We start from the raw sequence: 21,025 nt of genomic DNA on the forward strand, positions 1-21,025 counted from the left end.
ATTCATTAGGAAAATGCAAATTAAAACCAAAATTAGATAGCACTACATACCATTAAAACAAAACCCAAACCGGTTGTTGTTGAGTTGATTTGAACTCATAGTGACACTACAGGACAGAGTAGAACTGCCCAGTAGGATTTCCAAGGAGTGAATGGTGGATTCAAACTGCCGACCTTTTGATTAGCAGCTGAGCTCTTAACCACTGCACCACCAGGGCCCCATTACGTACGGTTATAGAAGAATAAATAGGGAACATATATACATGAATGGAAAGGATTAGGTCCAAAAGCATACTACCCCATTTAAAGGACAGTTGGGAGGGTACTAGAGACAAAGGTGGTCGACACAGTTTTTTTTTTTTTTTTTTTAAGGCATCTCTGACAGGGTCAGTGGATGATGTAAGAATACCATCAAGTGATTTTCACTTGGAGAAAGGAATATCATTTCTGAAAAGTATCCCCATAGCCAATTTCATGTCTCTGTTCCTTAGGCTATAGATGAAGGGATTCAACATGGGGGTCACTACTGTATACATTAGCGAGGCAATCATGTCTTTCTCATTGGAGTTGCTCAATGAGGGAGAAAAGTACAGTGCCACTATTGTTCCATAAAATAGAGACACTACAGAGAGGTGGGAGCCACAGGTGGACAAAGCTTTACAGATACCTTTGGTAGAAGGGACCCTTAAGATAGAGGCTCCAATGCGGCCATATGAGAGCAGGATGCCACTCAATGGAAAGATGACAACCACAGCCCCTGCAGTAAATATGACCAGCTCATTGAGAGAAGTGTTTGAGCAGGAAAGCTTAAGTAGGATGGGGAGACTACAGAAAAAGTGGGGGATGGTGTTGTCAGCACAGAATGACAGCTGGGTCAGGAGAAGAGTGTGCAAGAGGGCACTGCCACAAGAGAGTATCCAGGAGCCAGTTACCAGCAAGACACAGAACTCCTTCCTCATGATGGTGGTGTAGTGTAGAGGATGACAGATGGCCACATACCTGTCATATGCCATCACTCCAAGAAGGAGGTTATCAATACAAGCAAAAAGTATATAAAAATACATCTGTGAAATACACTCTGGATAGGAGATGGATAGGTGTTGAGTCTGCATACTCATCAGCATCTTCGGGACAGTGACAGATGAAAAGGAGATGTCAATGAGGGCCAAGTGGCTGAGGAAGAAGTACATGGGAGTGTGGAGGCGAGAGTCCAGTCTGATGAGCAGGATGATGAGCAGGTTCCCCAGCACCGTGGTGAGGTACATGCCCAGGAACAAGGCAAAGAACACGGCCTGCTGCTCCCGCTGGATGGGGAGCCCCAGGAGGAGGAATTCAGACACACTGCTCTCATTCTCCCACTGCATGCTGCTCTTCTGTATCTAAGAATGGAGTGAAATGGGAAATGTCAAGAACTTAGAAATGCTGAGCATCGCCATTACTGTGTGGTCACATACTTTCTCCAAGTGATTCTTTCAGTCTTCAGACAAATATCTTTGCATTTCACTCACTTAGTGGTGCTTCATTCAGACTGGCCATGGCAAGACATCAGACTCTTCAACGTAAACCAGGAACAATTGATTCATTTTTTCCAAACATGTGAGAGACACTATGATAGGCACTAAGGACAGAGTACTAAATAAGACAGGTTTCCTCTTCTTTTGGAAGCTTGCGTTCTGGTGAACAACCTCATAGAGTTCTGATTTAGAATGTGGTTCTTCAACCAGATTGTTTTATGCTTATGTCTGATTCTTGCCTTTACAATTCACTAGTTATGCGACATTATCCCAAATGCTTACTCTCTCCTTCTCTCATATACACAGAGAGAGAGAGAGGGAGAAACACACACACACACAGCCTTATTGGAATGATTAAATGAACTAATGCATGTACAATGCTTAGAACATGCCCTTCACAAAGTAAGGCTCAAAGCATTAACTCTTACTGTTTTGGCAGGTTGAGTGACCAAGATCGTACTTCAGGAACTAAAGATAAAAGTATATGAGGAGGACATCAATCAAAATCAAGTGGCTCCCCGAAATCTGTGTACCTCTGTAGTCTCTCTCACATTCAGGGAAGTTTTGAAGACCTATACCATAAACCAAAAACCAAACCTGTTGTGGCTGAGTGGATTTCGACTCATAGCAACCCTACAGAGGGTAAGACTGCCCCATGGGGTTTCCAAGGAACAGCTGGTAAATTCAAACTGCCAACCTTTTGGTTAGCAGCTGCAGTTCTTAACCACTGCGATACCCTCTATGAATTAACACATCCACAGCCCTTGACCTTCCTATATTTTAATAAATTTTCCAGTAACATTCTTCGTATTTGTCATTGTCTCTCTCTCCACATACATCTCCATTGCTTCAAAATGGCTGAGTTCTGAGCATGCATAAGGAGTGAGTGATGTGAGAGTTTGCTCAGTGATCTGCCCAGAGTACTGAAATCTTGCAGATGCTGTAAGACAGGGAATTTATATCAAAATTCAGACTGTTCTGACTAGATTCCAAAATTGACTACACCATGCTCTCAAAAGTAGAAATACAAGAATTGTAGACGGTCAGTGAAGACCCAGAGAACTTCAGGAGCCTTGAAATCCCATGGATAAATTGCCAGTGACTTAGTATAAAGAGGACTCTGCTTCAAGCTGCCTGTTTCTGTCTAAAGCAGAGATGAGAGAAGAGTTAGGCTTCCAGTCTGTTTCACCAGGCCAATGCACACATGTATTGCTGTGTCACACATTCAGGTCCCCATGTTCTACACCCATTCAATGTGAACGTGATATACACAAAAACGCACACATAGAGTCACACACAGTGTCACTGAAACAAACAAACCCAAGGTGCTGACTTTTAGCCCTCTGTGACCTCTACTCATCCTAGTTGAAAAGTGTAGAGGCTTGCAAGGATTTCACATCAATTTACATACAATCGTTAAATGAAACACTCTGTCACACACAACTCAAAAAACACAAGCTCCACGCCCAGTCACCCAGACTACTCACAAACCATACACACACTTCAATACATACACTGAGAGCCACATGCAGAAGAAACATAACACACAATTAACTTATTTTTTAATTGTGGTAAATATGTATATACATATATACTGAACATTTGCCTTTTCGGCAGTTTTTACATGTACAATTCTGTGGTTAATTACATTCATCATGTTAGGCAGCCAAATTTTTCTATCACCTTAATAGAAGTTTAATGCCCCCTACGTAATGACTTCCCTTTTCCTATCCTCTCCCACCCCTGGTAGCCACTAATAAACTTTGGTCTGTTATAGAAATTTCATATAAGTTCAATCACACAATATTTATCGTTTTGTGATTAACTTATTTTTCTCAGCATGATGCTTTCAAGATTCATTCATGCAGTAGCCCAAATGTGGAAACAGTGTCCATCAGTAAATGAATGGATAAGCAAAATGTGGTGCATACCTACAATGGAATATTGCTCAACCATAAAGAGAAACGAAGTCTTTATACATGCTACAAGTAATGCTTAAAAAGCAGCACACACACATCAATACAAGAACACACAAGAATACATGCACACATTGGCAAAAGATTTCTAGCCCTCTAGAAATGGTCTATACAAGAAGCCCTGGTGGTGTAGTGGTTACGAGCTTGGCTGCTATCCGAAAGATCAGTGGTTCGAACACACCAGCTGCTCCCCGGGAGAAAGATTTGGCAGTCTACTTCCATAAAGATTTACAGCCTTGGAAACACTATGGGGCAGCTCTATGCTGTCCCATAGGGTAGCCGTGACTCAGAATCAACTCAACAGCAATGGTTATGGGTATGGTCTATACACTGTTCCATAAGACTTTCTGCAATAATGGAAATGTTCTATCTGCACTGTCCAATATGGCAACCACTAGTCTTATGTGACTACTGAGCACTTGAAACGTGACTAGTGTAACTGAACAACCAAATTTTTTATTTTATTTAATTTTAAACTATTTTTTATGTATATGGCCACATATGACTGGTGATTATTATATTAGACAGGGCAAATCTATACATTTCCAAGGAGAAAACAGTGTGTGAGCCAGTTACTAGCAAAAACTATGTGGTTATAGAAGCAACACAAACACACATGCACATGCTCACATACATTCTAGACACAAATATCTAAGCCAAGTAGTGGTTCCCAACCTTGCTGTGATCTGTTACAATCCTTAGTGGTCCAAACTGCTACCAGGGTCCTCACCTTTGTTTTTATACCTCTGTGGCCTAAGGATCTTTAGCACCTTCCCTGTCTGTTTACAAGAACCAGAATAATATGCATGAAGATCCCCCTTTACTGATAGGACTAAGACCCAGGGGGAAACTTCTGGTTAAAGAAGAAGCCAACAGGGCTAATTGCCCAATTTCCTGCCTTCCTCTTGAGATGGATCCAGTGCAGAGGCCAAAGGGGCTGAGCCACAGGAATCACAGGGGAAAGTGTCCCTAATGTCAGTGACATGTTGGGCTCCCCTCTGCCAGGTCATTAGGACCGGTAGTGGCCATGGACAGCCTGGGCCTCTGAAGGACACACAGCATTGGAGTTATGTCTGCATACATCAGAAAATGGGCTGGGGTGCGAAAACAGCTCTTGCAGGCTCCCACACCACAGACCACAAGCTCCATTAGAGCACAAATTTCACTGCTCCCTGAGAACTTGCAGGTCTCTCCACTCCCTTGAGATGCCATGCAGGGAAGGGGCTGAGGCTTGTTCCAGAGATGGTATAGCATAGGGATTGATCCCAAGGACATAAATATACGCTGCCCAGAGATCAATACCTGTTCTGACACTTGCTCATTTACTGATTTTTAAAGGTCTCTCGGCGAACCTAGAAGTCCCTGCAGAACAAGAATCTTGCCTTATTCAAGAGGGATTGGGTCTAAGCTCTGACACTTAGTAGCACTGTGCTCACAAGCAATTTAAGTGAATTCCCAGAGCCTCAGTTTCCACAGCTGTACAATCAGAATAACAACATCAGCAGCCTCATTAGACTAGTGTGAAGATTAAATAGAATAATGCAGACAAATGCAAGGCAGAGATGGGGGTATACCACTCAGAGTCCCCTTCAAGAGAATCTACTGCAAGGTACATTGTTGACTGATAGTCCCAGGTGCCACAACTGTGGATCCACTGCAGTGTTCATGCTTAAGCCACACTTGCTTCAGGTTTCTCGCAGCCAATGAATAAGACAGCAGTATTGCAACACTGGGCCATTTCTTCCCAATGTAACATTCCTCTAATGAATATCTATTGCGTGGGAGACTGCCTACGAGCCTGGCCAAGAATTCCTGAGAAATTCACTGTGGTCTGAGGCTTTTCCAAGCCAAACCTCCTTCTCTTTCTCCGTTCACAGGTGTCAGGTCTGCATTGTAGTCTGAAAGCTCTCCCTGCCTACTTCTTCTCATTCCCCCTTTTTCTCACACAGGTATTTTGCCAATAAATATCTTATACATCTAATCCCTTCTTGGCATTTGCTTTTTGGATGTTCCTATATATCACTGTATGCCCAAAGATCAACATCCAGGACACAGCATAGAATTTAAAAGTCCAATGTGCTATCCATTGCCCAACAGAGCCATCCTGAGCACACAACATAGATTTTAATTAGTATGCAGTAAATATCAAATATTTGGTGGCACAACAATTAAGCTCTTGGATGCTAACCTAAATGCTGGCAGTTCAAACCCACCCAGTGGCTCTGCAGGAGAAAGGCCTGGCAATCTACTTCCATAAAGATTACAACCAAGAAAACCCTACAGAGCAGTTCTACTCTGTCGCGTGGGGTTGCAATGAGTCAAAAGTACTCAACAACAACAAATATTGAATAATGACTATTCAACAGACATGTGTGGGTACTTACTATGTAATAGGTGACGGAGATATAACAGTGAAAAAAACAGATACATTTTCCAATGTTGACAGAAATTATATTTCAGTAGAGAGACAATAAACAAAACTAATAAATAAAATATAAAATATGTTACAAGATATGATTGTAGGTGCACTAGAGAAAGAAATACAGCAGGAAAGGGGAAAGGGAGTTCCCGGAAGGTGGTCAGGGAAAGCCTCAGTGAGAAAATGACGTTAGAATGAGGATTAATTAATTAATCCTTTAGGAAGCAAAAAGACTGTTCCTTCTGCATAAAAGGAAACTCTGGTGGCATAGTGGTTAAGTACTACAGCTGCTAACCAAGAGGTCAACGGTTCAAATCCACCAGGCGCTCCTTGGAAACTCTATGGGGCAGTTCTACTCTGTCCTATAGGGTTGCTTTGAGTCAGAATCGACTCAATGGCAATGGGTTTTTTGGGGGGTTTTCCCCATAAAAAACATAGACACATCCAACAATAGAGTGATTCTACAACCTGCTTAAGCATGTTTTCAAATTCGCAACCTCGTCTGTGCCTGCAATGGATGTCTTGGCTACTTTTTACCTCTTCAAATGATGCTTATTTTGCTAATTCCAGTTCTCAGCTTTCTGCCTTCAAAAAGTTTCCTCATGCTGCTTCATTTAAAAAGCTCCTTTAACACATCACACAACTATTTAAAACATATTTACTCTTTCCCCAAAAGTTGTTAGCAACTTGTCCTAGATGGCATTAATGGTCCCAATCATTTGCCATGTTACTTCGTAGTTTCTACTAAAACCAAATAAATAAATAAACCATTTGCCATCGAGTTGATTCCAACTCATGTAGACCCCATTTGTTTTGGAGTAGAACAGTGCTCCATAGAGTTTTCAATGGCTGTGGCCTTTTAAGGAATCCCCGGTGTCATAGTGGTTAAGCACTATAACTGCTATCCAAATGGTCAGCAGTTCAAATCCACCAGGCACTGTTTGGAAACCCTATGGGGCAGTTCTACCCTGTCTTATCGTGTTGTTATGAGCTGGAATTGACTTGACGGCAACGGGTTTTATTTGGTTTGGTTTGGTGGTCCTTTGAAAGTAGATTGCCAGCCCTTTCTTCCAAGGTGCCTCTGGATGAGTTCAAACCACCAGTCTTAGCTAGTAGCCAAACACTTAACCATTTATGCTACCCAGGGACTCATGTAAAGAGGTGGAGTATATTTTATCATCTTCAGATTTTGGACTTAGTCGTGTGACTTGTAATGCACCATGTAATATTAATAGGTATGATGTGATCAAAGGCTTAAAAAGTAACTCATCTGCTGTGCTTCCACCATTGCCATAAGAAGAGCATGCTCAGATCAGTAAACTGGTGTCAGGAAGGAAAAGAGACATATGGAGTAGAGCTAGCCTAGCCTGTATCAGTCGACCCACAGATAACCAACCTATATAATTACTTTTTGTTGCATGCCTTTGATATTTTGTCGCTATTTAATATGCAACTATAAAAAATTGAAGCACACACCTAAGGCCGTGGTCACAAAGTTGACTTCTTCTTTCCACAAGCTCCCATCAGAGGTTTAGACCTATAATTCATGCTCCATAAAGATTGCATTTAGTTTCAAGAAAGTGAAAATTAAATCCACGGGTGAAAATATTTGCAAATCATATTTCTGATAAGGATCTGGTATTCAGAATATGTAAAAAAAAAATTACAACTCAAGAGCAAAAGAAAAATCCAATTTAAAAATGAACAAAGGATTTTAAAGGATTTTTCTCTAAAGAACATATACAAATGCCCAACAGACACACTAAATGATGATCAACATCCCTAGTCATTGTTGTGTGCCATTCAGTCAATTTTTGACTCACAGTGACCCCATGCGACAGAGTAGAACTGCCCCATAGGGTTTCCAAGGTGGATTCAAACTGCTGACCTTTTGGTTAGCAGCCAAGCTTTTAACCACTGCGTCACTAGTCATTAGGGAAATGCAAATCAAAGCCACATTGAGTTAACACTTCACATCCACTAGGATGACTATAATCTGAAAGAAAAACAAGACAAAAAAAATTGGAAGACTCATAAATTGTGGGTAGGAAGATAAAATTATAGTTTCTTTGGAAAGTAGGCTGGCAGTTCCTCAAGAGGTTAAATAAAGAGTTACCACACAGCCCAGCAGTTTCACTCCTAGATACATACCCAAGAAAATGGGAAACATATGTTCACACAAAAACTTGTAAATGAATGTCCATAGCAGCAATAGGATAAGAGCCAAAAAGTAGAAACAAAACAAATGACCATCAACTGGTGAATGGGTAAACAAAATGTGGTATACCCATATAATAGAATATTATTTGGCAATTAAAAGGAATGAAATGCTAATGCATGCTACAACATGGATGAACCTCAAAAATATGCTAAGTGAAAGCAGTCAGGTGCAAAAGAACACATATTGTATGATTCCATTTATATAGAATTCCCAGAAAAGCAAATCTAAAGAGATGGAAAACAGATCAGTTGTTTCTTGGGGCTGGGGGCGGGAACAGGGGTAATTGTAAATGGTCAGAGAAATCTTAGTGAAGTTATGGAAATGATCTTAAACTGGATTGTGGTGACGGTTGCTCAACTTGGTAAATTTTCTAAAAATCATTGAATAGTACCCCTGAAACTAGTGGGGTTATTATACCTAAATTGTACCTTAAACTTGCTATAAAAAGGTTTTATCAGAAGTCAGTAAATTAAGTCAAGAAAAAGAAACAGAGCGCAACTATTGAGTGGGACAAAATCAAAAATTCAGTTTTTATTATTCACAGACAGCATTATGGTTTACCTAAATATCCAAAACAATATACAAATTATAGGTGAAAATAGTAGTCACTTGATACTATGGTCACATATAAAAGTCCATTATATTTCTATAGATTGGAAACAAATATAACATTTAAATGATTATGCCATTTATAACACTATGCAAGCATGAAACTTGCATAGTATTACGTTGAACAAAAGTAGTGAAATGTTGAAATAAAATACTGAGAGGTCTAAATAAATGAAGAATATACCGCATGTTCACAGAATAAAGACTGAATATCTAAAGCTGTTTCTTCCATTTTCTTTTGATGCTTCCATCATCATTTAATATTTTTCCCAAAGAATCTTTCAATATTGCAACTCAAGGCTTGAATTTTCTCTTCAGTCCTTTCATCTTAAGAAATCCTTAGTGTGTTCTTCCCTTTTGGTCTTCTAACTCTAGGTCTTTGCACATTTCATTATAACATTTTACTTCATCTTCTCATGGTGCCCTGCACCATTATTAGAGGATTTTCTGAGTATTAAATAAAATATACATTTAAGTTCTTAATTAGCTGTGATAGCTACTATCATCTCTTTCAATAGATAAGGCATTTTGCTTAATCTCCTTCTGAATTTTTTACACATGAAATAAATGAAGTTTGGTGAAATTAAGAAAATTCAGATGAGTATGTATTGATATTGGTATCAGATACAGAGAGTTCTGGGGGTGGGGGGAGATAGATTTCTCAAAGCCCAGGGGAGTGTGCTTCAAAGACTCGCAGGCTTACAGTGAACTTCACTGGGGTGTGGGAGGTCTTGACATTTCACTGCAGAAGCCTCAACTCACAGAATGCAGAGAGAGAAAGTGAGGGGGGAAGAAAAATCAGGTGAACAAAACAATAGGAAAGATAAACTGAAACTGGGAGAATATTGGTGGTCAAGATAAGAGTTGTCCAAGTCACAATTGTTAAGGAGACATATTTGATGGTACCTTATGAGTGACAGAATTGGATTAATGATGTCAAGAGAAGTTCTTGGCCCTGGCAAAGCCATCAAAAGCACATTTTATATCTTTATTCCTCAGGCTGTATATGAAGGGGTTCAGCATGGGGGTGACCACCATGTACATCACAGAAGCAATTGTGTCCTTATCTTTGGACTGGCCTGATGAGGAGAAAAAGTAAATGCCTGCAAGTGTCCCATAGTATAAAGACACCACAAAGAGGTGGGAGCCACAGGTAGACAAGGCTTTGGAGATTCTCCTGATGGAGAGGACCCTTAGGATGGTGACTGCCATGCAGATATATGAAGCCAAGATACCACTCAATGGCACAACGAAGAACAGTCCTCCCTCAGTGAAGATAACCAGCTCATTGAGAGAAGTGTCTGAGCAGGAGGACTTGAGCACAGCAGTGAGATCACAAGAGAAGTGGGGGATGATAGTTACTGCACAGAAGGACAACTGGCCCATGAGGAGGCTGTGCAACAGACCATTAACACAAGAAAAGAACCAGCACCCAACTACTAAGAAGATACAAAGCTCACCCCTCACTATGGTGGTATAGTGCAGAGGGTGACAAATGGCCACATACCTGTCATATGCCATCACTGCAAGAAGGAGGTTGTCAGCACAACTAAAGACTATGAAGAAATACATTTGTGAAATGCACCCGACATAGGAGATTGATTGGTGGTGAGTTTTCAAGTTCATCAGCATCTTTGGGACAGTGACAGATGAAAGAGAGATGTCACTGAGGGCCAAGTGGCTGAGGAAGAAGTACATGGGGGTGTGGAGGCGAGGATCCACCCTGATGAGCAGGATGATGAGCAGGTTCCCCAGCACTGTGGTGAGGTACATGCTCAGGAACAGGGCAAAGAACATGGCCTGCTGCTCTGGTTGGATGGGGAGCCCCAGAAGGAGGAATTCAGACACACTGCTCCGGTTCTCAGGCCTCATATTGTTCTACTATATCTCGAGGATGAAGAAGGGTCAGGAATCTCAGGAACCTAGAAAGGCAGATTAGGACCATCACATTACATACTGTAATTCCTTGGGAAGATGGTGAATTTTTAACTACACTCCTATTGATTTGTCACACCTGTAAATGCACGTGACTTCACGTTATCACAGTTTGGCTCCAAGAAAATATCACACCCAACAGTACCCATTAATCTCTTATTGAATAGAAACAAGTGAGCATTCATTGCCTTACTCAACCATTATTTATCGAACATTGAATCTGAACCCAAACCTCTACTAAGGACCAAGAATGTAGCCATGGGCAAGAAAAATAAGATGCCTGCTCTCTGAGTTTACATCTTGATGGACATAGTGAAATAATTTACCGTATCAAGGCAGAGCCAAACCACAGCAATCCACTATGGCAGAAATATGAGATGGGCCTCAGCAAAGAGTATAGGTTGTTTCTGACTTAAAAACTCCCAGAGCTGAGGCAGAGTTGTTGAAACATTGTTACACTCTTCCTGTGAATGAAGACTGAGTCTCACTGACCAAGAACTGTAAACTTATTGACTTGTTAGAAGTGGGTGGTTATTTAAAACCCTTTATGGGAATCCTGGTGGCATAGTGTTTAAGAGCTATGCCAGGCACTCCTTGGAAACCCTATGGGGCAGTTCTACTCTGTCTTTTAGGGTCGCTATCAGTCGGAATCGACAAGGGCAATGAGTTTGGTTTTGGGTTTGGATTACCTGAATAGCTCCCAAACCAGAATAGTTCACAAACTATCTTTCATAATAATGGTGAAAACTTTGCTGGGAAATATGCTAAGGGCTTTATATATATTTTATAATTCAATCCACATATCAGCCCTGCATTCCCAGATAAAATCTTCACAGCTGCATTGAGGATCAGGTGCTCTTTCTCCCATTTTAGCAGTTAACTTGTTGCTGTTGAGTCAATTCCGACTCATGGCGATCCTGTGTATTACAGAGTAGAACTGAGCTCTGCAGAGTTTTCTTGGCTGTAATCTTTACGGAAGCAGATTGCCAGGTCTTTCTTTGCAGCGTCACTGGGAGGATTCAAACTGCCAAACTTTTTGTTAGAAGCCAAGGGCAAACTGCCTGTGCCACCCAGAGACTTTCATTAACTATTAGGAAATGGAAATATAAATGATATAAATATCCAAAAATACAAAGCAGTAGGAGACAGAGATGATATATATATATATATATATATATATATATATATATATATATATATAAACTGCATGTAATTTCTATTTCTGTTGGGTAAAAATGACCAAGTATCAGTTACTTCTTGCAGGTCAATCTAACATACCTGTGTGATCAGAGCCCGTGCTCTTAACTGCAACACAGAAGTTTCACCCTTTGTTGTCTACAAGCACCAGGCACCCTGTGTTATTTTAGGGTTACAGGTAAGCTGAAGTGATCCTAAATTTTCTTAGTCCCCAGCTTAGATAATTCCCTTTATTCATATTTATATACATTTTTAAATTGAAAAAGAAAAAAACCTCTTAAATACATCGTCTTCTATTCGAACCATAAATACTTATTGAGGGCCTGTAAAGTACTGCAAGCAAGTATAATTCTCTCCATTTTGTAAATGTGGAAAATGATGCCAGAGAGTTAAGTGACTTAAATTAAGACTTAACCTAAAGGTCTCACCGCTGTTTGATGGTGATTCTGCACTCTAAATTTAGTACGATGGCTGACATTTTTTTGCATGGGACATTAAGTAAAGAGAAGGGATGCAAAACTCTGAGAGATTCAGTCACACTCGAGTGTATGAAAATGACAACAAATCCTTTTCAGGAAACAGGCAGTTGCTCACGGCATTGGTTCTCTCACTCAATGGTACTCTAGCAGGAAGGCATTAAGGAAATATTTGAGGTGATGGGGCAATTCAGAAGCCCCAAAACACACATACAAATGCATACACATGCACACACACGCGTACATGCTCATATACTCCACTGCTTATTTGGGGATTCCAGCCACCTATTACCTATTCTCATCCTAAGGCCAGGATAGTCAGTAGGTGAAGTTGTTAGTAACACATAAAGTAAGAGACATACAACACAATGGGTATACCACACAACTCACAAACACACTCATAATGTACCATCGACACACAAGCATGACACGCCTGCATCTCACATGCCACATATACATAATTCAAACACTATACATTATATGCATGCATCACCAAAATGCCATAAGATCACACAATTCAAAATCTCACAAGCAACACACAACACATATGCATGCTTAATCACACACTCAACACAAATAAGCAGCACACGTGGCCACAAATATACGCATTCTCATTACTGAGAAGGGTGTTTCAGCCCCTTCTGACCTAGACCCTGCCTGGGAGAGGGCAGTCGGCATGAGATAGTTAAGCCTTTTCAGCCACAGGCACAGTCACTAAACCACTACCAACAACCAGTGCACATACACATATAACAAATATCAAACCACCCACATTACTGCTCTCACACATGTGTGTCACTCACAAACACAGCTCACACATACACTCGGCACACATAGCTGAGCAGTGATTTGCACCCTCTCTGAGCTGTGCACTCCATGGTGAGTTCAGGCACCTTCTTCTCCAGGCAGCGCAGCACAGCACTCTTACTCCAGATGCTGAGCTCTCATCCACCCAGCTGTGACGCCCGATGGTGGGAATGCAGGCCTTCTTACCAACAGTTAGGCAAATATTAAGATCACAGGCACTTTGTAAAAATCCCTCCAATACACACCCTGGTAGCCTGATAACTTGATCTACCCATGCTAAAACAGGGCCCAGTTTAGGTCTAACTCAGGAAAAGATCAGGCTGTGAGCCAAATGCATAGTATATATACACACGACTATCACACAGCACCTACACCAGCACGCACAACACACGCACTCATAAATACAAAGTTACGCCTACAAAACCCCATATGCACACAGACAGGTCCATTGCCAGGAGGAGAGTTCCAGCTGCCTCTGACCTATGCTTGTTGGTGGTGATTCATACACCTTCCACTCCAGGCTGTTGCTCAAATATTCAGCTTCTTTTGAGGAGACCAGTTATCTAGGCCAAGAGAAGAATTATCAATGGCAGTTCAACAGAGGCCTATCTAAGGTATGGCAGTTATGAGACCTGCCCTGGGTGTCACTTGAAGGGGAGGGGAGTAATGAGCAGTTTCTATTGGCTATCATTGTTTCCATCGCCAGCTGTGAGAGATCATTCAGCAATTGAAAACTATTTGCCATAGGCGCTATTTTCCAGGGATACCCTGCTGGCACCAGGGCTTCTACAGATTTTCATATTACTTAACTAGCTCCAGAGCCGTGAGCAAAAGACGTTTTAATCAACAACAGACAAACTCCCTGCAAGCTTCTGGCTAAGGGAGGAGCCATCATGGGCTAATTGGCCAATTTCTTACTCCCCTTCGGGGAGCAATGTATATAGGAGCCAGAGAGGCTGAACCACTGGAGCCACAGGAGACGATGTCCCTGATGTCAAGGATACCTTGGACTCCTTTCTTTTTAGTCATTTTTCTAAAAAAGCCATGCAGGATTTATTTAAATTTTCATTTTGAAAGGATTTCAAGACTCACACATACACACACACACACACACACGGTCATGACCAGTTGCCATCGAGTGGATTCTGACTCATGGCGACCCCACGTGTATCAGGGTAGAACTATGTTCCACAGGTTTTCTTTTTTTTAATTTTATTTATTTTGTTGTTGCTATTGAACATATACACAGGAAAGCATACAATTCAACAGTTCCTACATGTACAATTCAGTAACATTGATTACATTCTTTGAGTTGTGCAACCATTCTCACCCTCGTGTTCTGAATTGTTCGTCCCCTATTAACATAAATTCACTGACCCCTAAGCTTCCTATCTAATCTCTCCAGTTGCTGTAGTCAATTTGACTCCAGACAGATCTTAAAAGAGCATAATGCCCAAAGTAGACATATTTTACTAGTTAAGATAAATTATTGTTTGGTTTTAATAAGACTTCAGGGGATATTTTTGGCTTGAGATTTAAAGATTATCTCAGGGCAATACTTTCAGGGGTTCATTCAGCCTCCATGGCTCCAGAAAGCCTTGGAGCCCATGAGAACTTAAATCTGTTCTGAATTTTCCCCCTTTTGATTAGAGTTCTTATACAAAATCTTTGATCAAAATGTTCAGTAATGGTAGTGGGGCACCATCCAGTTTTCTGGTCTCATGGCAAAGAAGGCAGTTGTTCATGGAGGCAATTAGCCACACATTTCATTTCCTCCTACTATCCCTGACTCTCCTTCGTTCTCTGTTGTGGCAGGTGAATAGACCAATTGTTGTGCCTTGGATGGTCACTTGCAAACTTTTAAGACCCTAGGCACTGCACAACGAACTAGGACGTAGAACAGAAGCACTAAACACATTATTAGGCCAATTAACTGGGATATCTCTTGAAACCATGACCATAAACTTCCAAATCAAAGAACCAAATCCCATGAGGTGTTTGGTTGTTCATAAACAGTTACTCTTTTTGTTGTTGTTGTTGTAACTGTATCTGTTACACAACTTTTGCCAATTCAACTTTTTTACAGGTACACAATGACTGTTCCATAGGTTTTCAATGGCTGATCTTTCTAAAGCAAATCACCAAGCTTTTTTTCCAAGGCAACTCTGAGTGGACTCAAACTTTCAACCTTTCGGTTAGCAGCTAAGTGCATTAATTGCTTGCACCACCCAGGGACTCCAAAATAGAAACTAATAAACTAATAGGAACGATTACCCATAAGGGCTGAGACAAGAATGGAGTGAAAAGGATGTGGGATAAGAACAGACATTAATACATGACATAAATCTAAATCTATTTATCAATATGAAAAACTAGGAGTGCAAACTGATATCTCCAATTTTGTTTTGACACACAGAGTTCTTTCCACACTTTCCCTAGTCCATATATGTTATGCCTTGCTCCGATAGTGAGGAGTCACTCCCTTTTTCCAGAACATTTTTACTTATTTGCTGAATCCTAGAACACCTGTTAAATAATTTCACAAACTTGAACCCATATCACTGTGGATGACAAAGCTATTAACTGCAGTCCAATATTTGTTACAGTTTTTTTTTATATAATCACAATGGCATATAGACAAAACACTGTGTTTAAGAATTACTTGGATTAGTTATTTTTTTTCTTCTTCAGTCTAATGATGTTATTCATTTGAAATATAATTAGGTTCATTTGTTTTGTTTTATTCTAATTTGCTTCATTGTCCATTCTTTTTTATTTATTTTGGTAAAGAAAAGATAACATGATCACAACTATACAAAGAGGTACGTATACCCATCTCCCCATCCTTTCCACCCCCTTCTCACCCACCCCCTATAGGTAACCAATTTCATTAGTTTGCAATTTATTCATTCTGTTTTGGGTTTTTCTGTTTGCTTGGTTTGTTGGTTTGTTTCTGAAATAAGCAAATACATGTATATTCTCAGCTGGGGCATCTTGGTTCTCCTTCATATGGCCTTTTATATTCTTGCAACCTATCATGGGCTTGTCCACATGATGGTCTCAGAGTTCAAAAAGCAACAAGAATAGAGTCTGCTTAGACTTGGAATTCTCACAATATCATTTTATAACTAATCCGTAAGTCAATGCAAATCACAAGACTTGCCTAGATTCAAGGGGTGGGGAAGTAGACATCACACCTGAAAAGAGAGGATACAATCTACCACAGTCACTAACACAACTTTTCAAGGAGACATCACAAGGAGAAGAAAAAACATGAACGGGTAACCGTCACTTGGCAAAAATAATCCCCCCTCTGTAAAGCATCCTCAGAGCCAATTTCATGTCTCTGTTCCTCAGGCTATAGATGAAGGGGTTGAGCATGGGGGTAACCACTGAATACATAGCTGAAGCAATTATGTCCTTGATTTTGGAATTGTTTGATGAAGGCAAGAAGTAAATAATTGCAAGAGTCCCATAATACAGAAACACCACGAAGAGGTGGGAGCCACAGGTGGACAAGGCTTTGCAGATCCTCTTGGTGGAGGGGACCTTCAGGATGGTGGCCCCAATGCTGACATAAGACCCCAAAATAACACTCAATGCCAGGAGGGCAAGCACTCCCCCCTCAGTGACAATAACTAGCTCATTGAGGGAGATATCTGAGCAGGTCAGCTTAAGGAGGACAGTGAGGTCACAGAAGAAGTGGGGGATGGTGTTGTCAGCACAGAAGGACAAGTGGGACAGGAGAAGGGTGTGTAACAGGGCATGGACACAAGAGAAGAACCAGGACCCAACCACCAATAAGACACACAGCTCTTCCCTCATGATGGTGGTGTAGTGCAATGGGTGACAGATGGCCACAAACCTGTCATATGCCATCACTGCGAGAAGAAAATTGTCAAGACAAACAAAAAGTATGAAAAAATACATCTGTGAAATGCACCCTACATAGGAGATAGACTGATCTAGAGTATGCATGTTTATCAACAACTTTGGGACAGTGACAGATGAGAAAGAGACATCAGAAAAGGCCAAGTGGCTGAGGAAAAAGTACATGGGAGTGTGGAATCGAGAGTCCAGCCTGATGAGCAGGATTATGAGCAGGTTCCCCAGCACGGTGGTGAGGTACATGCTCAGGAACAGGGTGAAAAACATGGCCTGCTGCTCCGCCCCGATGGGGAGCCCCAGAAGGAGGAATTCAGGTACACTGCTCTGATTCTCGGGGCTCATACTCCTCTTCTCTCTGCTGGGAATAAGGGGAGTAAGAAATGTCAGGAACTGACATATGGTAGTTAGCATCACTGGGTATACTGGTGTATACAATCATGTTCTTTCTTCCTGAAGACTGTGTCAAAATTCAGAACAACTTGCATGTTTTGTTGTGGGAATCTTCAGTCTGCCCCACTCTGCCTATCACTAATGGCAAACAAGGTTTCCTTCAAAGGAAACCAGTCTAAATTTATTCACTTATTTAAACATGTTCCAGACACTACTGTTGGCACTGGGAATAGAACAGGAAATAAAATATCCAAGCCTCTTCCCTCTTGGAGCTCACATTGTATGAATATCTCATACAGTATGGAGCAAGAGCTACAGTTTTGCAGCCAGGAGGCTTGAGTTAGATTCCTGCCTCAATGATTTGCTAGCTGGGTGGCCTTGCACAACTTTCTATATGTACCTCAGTTTTATCCCCTATGCTGAAAAAATAATATTACCTACTTATGGGGCTATTGAAGGATTAAATGAGTTAATACATGCAATGAGCTTAGAATGGGTTTTGAAGTAGTAAGTACTTGACAAGGTGAACTATTAATACTAGCAGGATTAGTTCAACAGATAAATGGGGCATCAAACTCCAAGAACACAATAGTGCAGAAAAATGAGATGGGCATCAGACAGGACCCACTTGCTGGTCTAAAAAGTTTTAACTTCCTGGGCTTTTATACTCCCTGTCAAACTGCAGAGGCCCAAACCCTGGACCATGGGGATTACTTCCTTGATAGCAATGATCTTCTCATCATTATTTCTTCACTTCACCCCATACAGCTATTTCTCCCACATTGTCTGTCTGTCTCTCTCTCTCTCTGTCTCGCAGTCTTTCCATTTATCCAGTCCTGCAAACCAGATTATCTATCTCCAGTCCTTCAATCCAGGTTACAAGTGTTAAAATCTGAGCATACATATACGGAGAGGGACCTGAGAATTTTCCAAGGACCTTACCAGAAGCCTCAGAACTAGCTGATACTGTAGAATTTGGGATGTCTTTTAGAATTCATAGTCATCTGATTAACTATGAAAATTTTACTTTAGCATTGATAATAGTTGACATTTAATGAGCTCCTACTGGAACATAAGCATTATTATCAGCAAATTTAGGCACTAGATAACTAAATCTCAGCATGGTTAGAAATTAACCCGAGGTCACAAAGATAACAACTGATGCAGTAAACGATTCCAGTCAATGTCACTACGATCAGAAACTCTACTCTTCATCATTCCACTGGTCCTTCCCTTCACTCATTAGGCAGAAAACCTTGGACCTTGTGTGGAATTATTTCAGGGCTTCAAACTGACCTCAGTCATCTGCTTGGTTATCAGCCAATATGCGTACACACAAAGACCCTATATTTTAGTGTCCAAACCAGGACACTTTTGAGAATGAAAAGAAGAAAAGCTATGTAATAATTACGATGGAACAACAGGTGTACACCCAGACTTCCGTGACCAAACCAAAATGGTCACCTATTTATACCAAACTCGACAATTTGTACATAGGGACCCCTAGTGATGCACTGGCTAAGCACTCGGCTGCTACCAGAAAGATTGGCAGTTTGAACCCACCAGCAGCTCCACGGGAGAAAGATGTGGCAGTCAGCTATCGTCAAGATTCACTTAAAGATTGGAAACCCTATGGAGCTGTTTCACTTTGTCCTACAAGTTCTCTATGAGCTGGAATCGACTCGACAGCGGTGGGTTTGGTTTGGTTTTAGGGTACAATTTGCAAAGGGCTTTTATGTGCATTTAATTCCATTAATCAGTAAAGATTTATGGAGTGCCTGTGAATCAGACAAGCAAGTGGTTAATGTTTTCATTTTACTGTTTGTGGAAACAGGTGTGAAGTCACATATACAAGGGTATATAGCTAGTTGGTTTTTGAATCCTGATTTTAAGCATGAGACTTCACATAATCTCCATAAGCACCCTGGCCTCTCTTTCCCTTGGAGTCAAATCAGTGTTAGAGGTCACATACAGGAGCCTGGAGGGGGAACCCAGTGAAAAATTATGACTCTAGGACATATGTATCTGATAGAAGAGCCCCTTCCAAGAACACAGAGGAACTCAGCCAAGAAGGTCATGTCAGTCAATGGGGACCAGGGATCAGGAGTGAGAAGTGACTTGAACCTTCTGCTGAGGACTGGCTGCCCACTGGTGCCTAGTGGGGCAGAGTTCTCCCTGGAGCTCAGGCATATTTGGGGGAGAGAGGAGATCCAGAAGTTATGAGTCAAATAGGGTCCTTACATTTAATGGCTGGATCAGCAGTAATAGAACCTTGATTCAAGTTATCCCCCGTGTAAAAGAGGAAGCTGGACACATGCTCAAATACTAAGAAAGGAAGCCATGAGCTGGAGCTGGAAAGATACTCTTTTGATGGACCTGTTGTCTTTCTCCTTGCAGAAAATCCTCTCCCTTGGACAATCAAAAAGTAACTAGAGAGTTGAGAATTTCATGCATTTGAGGAATAATCATGATACTAAAACTAGCATGTACTTCTTCCATGCTTATAACATCACATATACTGGATTAAACCCTTACTCATCTGATTTGACAGTTCAGGCTGCTGGGCTTCACAGATGTTGAGCCCGAGATCATAAGCTGTTAAGTATCAAAAATAGGTATTTGAACCAACACGTGTGTGACACAAAAGCCTAAGCACTTAACCACTGCCATGTTACTGGAATAGAAATAAGGCATTGTTGAAGGCTAGTGAAGAAAATATTTGGTCCTCAGAGCACTTTTGGAGACTTCAAATAACATGGACAAATGGCTACCAACTTGGCTTAAGGGAGAACCTGCTTAGAGTTATCTGTGTCTGAGTTAAGAGGAGATAAGACATAAGAGGAGAATGTGGCTGTGAGTCTGTTTTACCTAACACACAAGCATGCACACACACATACTTCCATATCATGCTTATAGCTCCCTCTCTTCTACTTCTATTCTAGGTCAAAAAAGAGTGTGAATGTGTTATACATGAATACACACATATAATCATAACACACAATCAAAGATTTCTCTGACCTATACTCATCTATGACCTGTGCTCATTACAGGTAAAAAGAAAATCGTCAGAGTTTATGTTACTTTCACACAAATTTACACACAACTGATAAATACTACACAGTCACACACGACACAACACCCAAACCACACATCTAGTCATCCAGACAACTCAAAACCCATACAAAAAAGCACATCTATATACACACAGATACGTGCAGTCATATAAAAACAACACACAAATATAAACTAAGCAGCATGTGCATAAATGCACACAGATAAACACACCTTAACAAGAAGAGATTTTCACGTATGAGTCAGAATCACCTTGATGGCAATGGGTTTGGTTTTTTCGGTTTTGGTAAAATCTATCTATTCCCATTCTACATGAAGATAGTATATAACTCAATTACACCAGGTTATATAAAAACACAAAAAATACACACATACATACACCTTCTCACATAAACATACATATCCAGTGCCAAGTGGTAATTCTCCATCTTCCTTTGACCTGAGACAATTCTTGGTGAGTTCAGACAACTTCTGGTCAAGTATGGTCCCTGGGCACTCACTTTCTCTTCAGGAGAGCTGTAT

At 40.9% G+C, this 21,025-nt stretch overlaps 2 protein-coding genes across 3 annotated transcripts; both read right to left on the minus strand.

Moving 5' to 3' along the window:
- Nucleotides 1-421: 421 nt before the first annotated feature.
- Nucleotides 422-10,985, minus strand: LOC135232448 (olfactory receptor 1J2-like). 2 transcript variants are annotated; one of them, XM_064291491.1, is made up of 2 exons: nt 10,114-10,985; nt 422-1,364 (listed from the first exon to the last, which is right to left on the minus strand). In XM_064291491.1, exons 1-2 carry the CDS (start codon nt 10,608-10,610, stop codon nt 422-424), a joined length of 1,440 nt encoding a protein of 479 aa, XP_064147561.1. In that variant the 5' UTR covers nt 10,611-10,985. The 2 variants fall into 2 exon arrangements, with proteins under 2 accessions (XP_064147561.1, XP_064147560.1); XM_064291490.1 differs by lacking the exon at nt 10,114-10,985 and having other exon boundaries at nt 422-1,426.
- Nucleotides 10,986-16,145: 5,160 nt separating this feature from the next.
- LOC100675081 (olfactory receptor 1J4-like) lies at nt 16,146-17,401 on the minus strand. The gene has a single exon (XM_064290889.1). It carries the CDS (start codon nt 17,381-17,383, stop codon nt 16,442-16,444), a length of 942 nt encoding a protein of 313 aa, XP_064146959.1. The 5' UTR covers nt 17,384-17,401; the 3' UTR covers nt 16,146-16,441.
- Between the last annotated feature and the right edge of the window lie 3,624 nt (nt 17,402-21,025).

The sequence above is a fragment of the Loxodonta africana genome, chromosome 9 (genome assembly GCF_030014295.1).
Source record: "Loxodonta africana isolate mLoxAfr1 chromosome 9, mLoxAfr1.hap2, whole genome shotgun sequence".
Classification (NCBI taxonomy): domain Eukaryota; kingdom Metazoa; phylum Chordata; class Mammalia; order Proboscidea; family Elephantidae; genus Loxodonta; species Loxodonta africana.